This window comes from Bombina bombina, chromosome 5 (genome assembly GCF_027579735.1).
Source record: "Bombina bombina isolate aBomBom1 chromosome 5, aBomBom1.pri, whole genome shotgun sequence".
NCBI lineage: Eukaryota > Metazoa > Chordata > Amphibia > Anura > Bombinatoridae > Bombina > Bombina bombina.
Window position 1 is genome coordinate 485,174,501 of NC_069503.1, and position 7,791 is coordinate 485,182,291.

General features: G+C 40.6%; 1 protein-coding gene across 1 annotated transcript in view; it reads right to left on the reverse strand.

Annotated features, from left to right (window-relative positions):
* The window catches only part of ANKS6 (ankyrin repeat and sterile alpha motif domain containing 6), a 205,582-nt gene extending 201,203 nt beyond the window's left edge, over positions 1-4,379 (reverse strand). The window contains exon 1 of the mRNA XM_053714399.1: positions 3,976-4,379. Within this exon, the coding sequence (XP_053570374.1) occupies positions 3,976-4,331 (356 nt within the window). The 5' untranslated portion in view covers positions 4,332-4,379. The remainder of the gene's footprint in view (positions 1-3,975) is intronic.
* Between the last annotated feature and the right edge of the window lie 3,412 nt (positions 4,380-7,791).

Consider the following 7,791-nt stretch of genomic DNA (forward strand, 5'->3'; position numbering starts at 1 on the left):
TTGAGTCGCCAGACTCTTCATCCGGGGGAGTGGGAACTTCATCCGGAGGTCTTTGCCCAAATACTTCGACGTTGGGGCAAACCAGAGATAGATCTCATGGCGTCTCGCCAGAACGCCAAACTTCCTCGCTACGGGTCCAGATCCAGGGATCCGGGAGCAGTTCTGATAGATGCTTTGACAGCACCTTGGAACTTCAGGATGGCTTATGTGTTTCCACCCTTCCCGCTGCTTCCTCGATTGATTGCCAAAATCAAACAGGAGAGAGCATCAGTAATTCTAATAGCACCTGCTTGGCCACGCAGGACTTGGTATGCAGATCTAGTGGACATGTCATCCTGTCCGCCTTGGTCTCTACCTCTGAGACAGGACCTTCTGATACAGGGTCCATTCAAACATCAAAATCTAACTTCTCTGAAGCTGACTGCTTGGAAATTGAACGCTTGATTTTATCAAAACGTGGTTTTTCTGAGTCGGTTATTGATACCCTGATTCAGGCTAGGAAGCCTGTTACCAGAAGGATTTACCATAAAATATGGCGGAAATACCTATACTGGTGCGAATCCAAAGGTTACTCCTGGAGTAAGGTTAGGATCGCTAGGATATTGTCTTTTCTACAAGAAGGTTTAGAAAAGGGTTTATCAGCTAGTTCATTAAAGGGACAGATTTCAGCTCTGTCCATCTTGTTACACAGACGTCTGTCAGAAAATCCAGACGTCCAGTCCTTTTGTCAGGCTTTAGCTAGGATCAAGCCTGTGTTTAAAGCTGTTGCTCCACCATGGAGTTTAAACTTAGTTCTTAACGTTTTACAGGGTGTTCCGTTTGAACCCCTTCATTCCATTGATATAAAAATGTTATCTTGGAAAGTTCTGTTTTTAATGGCTATTTCCTCGGCTCGAAGAGTCTCTGAGTTATCAGCCTTACATTGTGATTCCCCTTATCTGATTTTTCACTCAGACAAGGTAGTTCTGCGTACTAAACCTGGGTTCTTACCTAAGGTAGTCACTAACAGGAACATCAATCAAGAGATTGTTGTCCCATCCTTGTGTCCAAATCCTTCTTCAAAGAAGGAACGTCTTTTACACAATCTGGATGTAGTTCGTGCCCTCAAGTTCTACTTGCAGGCAACTAAAGATTTTCGCCAAACTTCTTCCTTGTTTGTCGTTTACTCTGGACAGAGGAGAGGTCAAAAAGCTTCTGCTACCTCTCTCTCTTTTTGGCTTCGTAGCATAATACGTTTAGCCTATGAGACTGCTGGACAGCAGCCTCCTGAAAGAATTACAGCTCACTCCACTAGAGCTGTGGCTTCCACTTGGGCCTTTAAGAATGAGGCCTCTGTTGAACAGATTTGCAAGGCTGCAACTTGGTCTTCGCTTCATACTTTTTCCAAATTTTACAAATTTGACACTTTTGCTTCTTCGGAGGCTATTTTTGGGAGAAAGGTTCTTCAGGCAGTGGTTCCTTCTGTATAATGAGCCTGCCTATCCCTCCCGTCATCCGTGTACTTTTGCTTTGGTATTGGTATCCCAGAAGTAATGATGACCCGTGGACTGATCACACATAACAGAAGAAAACATAATTTATGCTTACCTGATAAATTCCTTTCTTCTGTTGTGTGATCAGTCCACGGCCCGCCCTGTTTTAAGGCAGGTAAATATCTTTTAAATTATACTCCAGTCACCACTTCACCCTTGGTTACTCCTTTCTCGTTGTTTCTTGGTCGAATGACTGGGACTGACGTAGAGGGGAGGAGCTATATGCAGCTCTGCTGGGTGAATCCTCTTGCATTTCCTGTTGGGGAGGAGTTATATCCCAGAAGTAATGATGACCCGTGGACTGATCACACAACAGAAGAAAGGAATTTATCAGGTAAGCATAAATTATGTTTTTTTGGGGAATCAAGTTCATAAATGTTGCTTACTACTATTATCAATCTATAACTTTTCCCATGAATATAAAGCATTTGATCTTCACTTGTTATTTTACCAGCTGGACACTCCACTTTTGTGAGAATAGGCTCTGAATATACATTTATGGCTGGAGCATTTCTCTCCCTTTTGATAAATCAGGTTTGAAAATGCACCTAACACACTGGCCTTTGGCTATAACCTCCCTGAATGCTATACTACCAGTGTATTACCTACTTAATTATTGTATCCTGTATAGTAGTTGGGATTTTAATTAATTTACCAGTTTTTAATTGCGGTCCATTAAAAGTTATATTTTATTTTCGTTGGTCTATATGAATTCTTTTTTGTCATATGAAATATTGCCATTTCTTTGATGCTATCAGATTATATGATCTCTTTGACAGTTTAAATGCTATTAGTGTATTATTTTGAATGGTTAGTTTTGCCATTCATCTCTGCTTGTGATATATATTTATGTGTTAATATGTATATATACACATATTAACACATAAATATATATGTACATACTCATATACATATATACATATATATATATATATATATATTTAAAAATGCTGCCCATCGCTGCACTACTTACCCCCTTCTCTGCTTGAGGTTCTGATGCCATCTCTGACAGCATCAAAACGAGGCTCCCATAGGAGCCTATAGAAGTGCGCTCTTGTGAGCGCAATGCTTCCTAGCAATGTGAACGCAAGCTTGTGTTAGCACTAGTTCACATTATCGGGCGGTGGTATTACAAAGTGGAGCGCTAATATTGCTTGCACGCAATCTATATTTAGCGCTCCACTTGTAATCTAGCCCTGTGTGTTTAACTCATGCAAATGGGTTAAACATACAGTAGAAATATTGCTTGGGACTTGCAAAGCAATGCAGGACCTGAGCGGAAAAAAACAGATCTAATCAGCAGCCCTAGTTCAACATCTGAGTCGTTCAACTAGCGCTGCTTATTGGATCAGTGGCGTTTTCCGGTCTGGAGCAGCAGTGCTCTGCGAGTCCTGAGCTGTATTTCTACTGGGTATTTAACCCCTTTGCGGATGTTAAACACACAGTAGTCTAAAGTCGATAAACTTAAAATGACATGCTCTAACGGATTAGAGCATGTCATTTTTTTACTATAATGGCCCTTTAAAGGGACATTGTACTCTTCATTTTTCTCTGCTTAAATCTGTTACCAAAGATTTGTTTTACACACTGGAGTGTATAAAATTGTTTATAAATAGCTACTTTACCTTTATTTATTTTTTTCATTTAAAATAGCTGCCCATTGTCACCACCACCTATACTGAAAATATGTATACTTGAATATTCTCTATAGAAAAGCCACATAAACAATATGCAGCAAGCCAGCTTCAAATGGGAGGTGAGATATGCAATCAATGTCCCTTTTAATTGCTCTCTCTATGGGACCGATTCTCTAAAGCTCTCTAGTCTAGCAAGATTCTATAAAATTAATGGAAGCAATGGAAAGGGCTGATATGGCAGCAATGGCTTTGGCATATTCAAACACCTTGATTATATGTGTTTCAGGCTTTAAATATGCATAGTATATATCAGCAATTAAAGGGCCATCATAGTAAAAACAATTACATGCTCTCGATTATTAGAGCATGTCATTTTATCACAAATGACCATGCAAATCTATGTGCTTAACCCCTTTGTATCACTAGTTAGCTGCAATGAAGACTAGACCAGCAGTGCTCTAAAAGTCTAGAATATTTTGTATAGTAATTACTAATTACCCTATAATGCTGAAACAATATTCCAATTGCTATTCTATCCATTTAAATCTGTGTAGTAAATATGTAAATAAGCAGGTGTTGTTCTGCTAATATTTGGCACCACATACATAAATATACCCAAGTTTAAATGTGCCCCTGAAAAGTTTTTAGATAGATAGATATAGCATTACATAGATACAGATAGAATAGAGTAGATACAATAAGATAGATAGATAGATAGATAGATAGATAGATAGATAGATAGATAGAGATAGAATTTAAACTTCCTCGTTCTGGTGACTCCCCGGCCCTTTCTATGATCCCGTTACCTGGCAGCCTGCATAAGCGGGGTCCAGCCATAGTGGTTTCTGCTGTCCACCGAGGCGCCCTTCCTGAGCAGGAACCTGACTAGCGGTTCATGCCCGGCTCCGGCAGCCAGCTGCAGGGCGGTGTTACCTTCCTCATCCGTGCAGTCTACAGGCACCACTTCACCGTCTGGCACAGCTCCCACCCCTGGGGCCCCGGACAGCTCGGAGCTTACCTCCCGGCCTATACCCAACTGGCTGCGGGCTCCGGACTGGGCCGGCTCGGTGCTTGGGTCCAACAAGCGCCGGGCGCTCTCGTAATCTCCATCTTCGCAGGCCCGGAATAGGAGCTGGCACTGAACGGGTATAGTGCACTCCATGGCGGCCTGCTGCTTACCGGGGGCCGGGCATCATGATGACCACTCAGCAAGCCCAGCACAGCTGTGTGTACTTACAGCGCTCACTGCCACCCCTGCAGGGGGCTGCTCTCACACTCTGCACAGTTATCAAAGTTGTTTTCTGAAATGTATTGTAACTTACAGTGTAGGAGCAACACCATGCATTTAATTATGCACTTGGAAATTGGTTTTAGTTATTTGTAAATGCCCAGTATATATCAGAAAACACTGCATTGAAAAACAAAAAACTGCATTCAAAATGTTTTTAAAATGTAATTTTGCAGTCAATGGATGTACTCCTTGAAGAGCCTCTTGAGTATTATGTATATCATCTCCCTTGATTGATTGATTCAGAAATAAATATATAAAGGATGTATCATGTAACTGATTTCATATCTCCTTTTCTCATTTATTTCCATCTATAATATCTATACTTTTATTACAGCCACAGTGTTGACTTTGACAATGTCACTGTGAAAATGTCATGGGTCAAAGGCAGAAGCATTGTGGTAGTCAGTGTCAGGATTAGAAATAATACCTTGAACATCTTTCTGGCATCAAAGGGATTTATGTGTTTAAACCCTGGACCTCTCACCTATAATATTATTGCTATGGTAATATTGCTGCTTTTAAAAGTGTACATGTGAAATTTATACATTTTGTTAAAAAATCTTTTTTTTTTTTCTGTGTCGAAGAAAACAAATAGGGGGATATTTTCTGTTTTCCTTCTGCAGTTATATGAAGTATGATTTCCTGAGATCAGGGCCAGGCTATAGAATTCAGAACTAAAGAACAGGAAGGATGACAATAAAATGTAATAGCTTAGGTGGTAGTTGTGTTATAAGGTAATATAGATGTTTTGTCACAGCAAGCAAATAACAAGGGAGGCCCGTCATTGAAAACGGGGTTGAGACTACATTTTTGTGAAGCTTGTGTTATCTACATATACATGTGCTAAACACAAGATAATCTGAACTTTAATTGGAAAATTGATGTTCGTTTAACAGAGACTAATATTCTTGTGCTGATTTGGGGCCAGATTACAAGTGGAGTGGTATTTAACACTCCCGCTCGAGCTCTAACTCCGCTAGAAGTAAGCTTGTTGCGTGCAACAGGTAGCGCTCAAATTACAAGTTGAAGGTAAACTGTTTTCGCTCTCATTCAACCCGATGCGTGCAAAAAAAACAAAGTAAAATATTGCATGTGTGATAACGTATTCCCCAATGGAAGTCAATGGAGGAAAAAAAAACTACTTGTGTGCAAACCTGATTGCATATTCTCGTGCGCTAACCCGACATGAAAAAAAAAATAAATGTTATTTTTATTAATACATACATATTTCTACATATATTTAATAGTATTTTGCTAAAATATATATCTATACCTATATATAGATGATTTTTTATAGGTATAGATATATACAGAGAAATATATATATATATATATATATATATATATATATATATATATATATATATGTGTGTGAATATGTGTTTAGAAATACATAGAACATATTCTGCTATGTGCAGAACATTTAAATGTGAAATATTTACAGTAAATACACAGTATAACACTTTATTAAATTTGAATATTGCATAAATATAATTTTATATGTTTTTATCAGGAACATGTTTTGAAGTGGTATTAAAAATGTTTCCACTGGCCATACATTCCAGGAGTGACTGTACACTAAACACAGCATGGGAGAGGGAGTACTGTTTTGTATTTGAGGAGGTTAGGGTGTGTGGAACTCAGAATGCAGGAACAGATACACAGAACAATGAAAGTCGTTTTGAAAGCTTTACCGATTAATAAGCAAAAGAACAAATGGTAGTTCAGATTGAAGATCACAGAACCAGCAAGTTTGAACACAGGTCTTATGCAAAAGACTAAATTCTAATACAACGTTCAGAACACTTTAATTAGTTTGAAGTAACAAAGTCCAATAGACACTGGTACTTAAATTAAACAGTAAAGGGGGTCACAGAATACCTGGAAGGTACATCAGACACAGCTAGTGAGAGGAAAGCAGACACAGGTTTTATAGCAGATGCAGAATACCCACGGGTACTGTTGGTGAGGCGGTCACAGGATACCAGATAGAGTGCAGAAGGTACAGCTGGTTTGAAGAAGGCTGTCACTGGTATGGTAAACACAGGTTTCTCAGCAGGCACAGGATACCCAGTGGGTACTTTTGGTGAGGACACAGATAAAGACGAGCCGAAACGCATCTGACCTTTTATTTTCCTGCAGGTAGTTTTATGTACTTTGATATAGTTTCCATGCTTTAATAAATAACACTTTTATTTTACCCGTGCTCCGCTTTTTCTTAATCCATACTATTGGTGAGACTGTCACGGGACGGGATACTAGATAGGCACAGCTTCAGGAGCAAAGTGAGCATACACAAGAATCCGGAAAGTCTGTTTGGATTTCAGGAACCAGGTGTACATACACAGGTGCAAGGTAAGTATGCTTGGTCTCTGGAACAAGATGAACATACACAGGTATAAGGTAAATATGTTTGGTCTCAGGAGCAAGGTGAGCATGATTGGTCTCTGGAACAAGGTGAGCATACACAGGTATCAGGTAAGTATGCTTGGTCTCTAGAACAAGGTGAGCGTACACAGGTACAAGGAAAGTATGCTTGGTCTCAGGAGCAAGGTGAGAATACGCAGGTACAAGGAAAGTATGCTTGGTCTCAGGAGTAAGGTGAGAATACGCAGGTACAAGGTAAGAATGCTTAGTCTCAGGAGCAATATGAGCATACACAGGTATCAGGTAAGTATGTTTGTACTCCTGGAGCAAGGTGAGCATACACAGGAATCAGGTAAGTTTGCTTAGGGGTCGATTTATCAAAGGCTTTTGCCAGACTTTGAGTCCCTATGGCTGCAGGTTCTCACAAGAGACCACTGCTTTCCTAATCTTTCGCCACTTTTAAAGTACGACCGGGGAGATTGACAGCTCTTGCCCAGGCGTGATAGGCTGTGCGCGGGCAGGGGACAGGATTGCATGCAAGCGCAAAATAGCGCTCGTGTGCAATGCTGAATTCCGCCAGGGGAATTCAGCCCGCCAGAGGTGAGCTGCGGCCCCTTAGTCTCCAGGGCAAGGAACAAAGTGGGTAGGGGCGGGCAGTAGAGTGATGGGCTGGGTGAGCTTTTATAGGAACTCCCACACCTGAGTCCTCCAGGTGGGAGTTCCTGTAATAAAGATGCAACCCCTTTAAATCTAGGAAGCGTGTTCCTAGAGAGTGCAGCCACAGTTAAAGAAAGACTGGAATCTCAGCATCCCTTCACGTGGGACGCTGAGATGGATGGCGGTATTCTCGGCATTCACCAAGGCTGGACTGGTAGGTTCCGATAAGTTTGCTTTCATAGTATCTACAGCATTGGGCCAAGAGTTGATGATGGTGTCTGGCAAAAGCTTTTTCATTGCTACCATA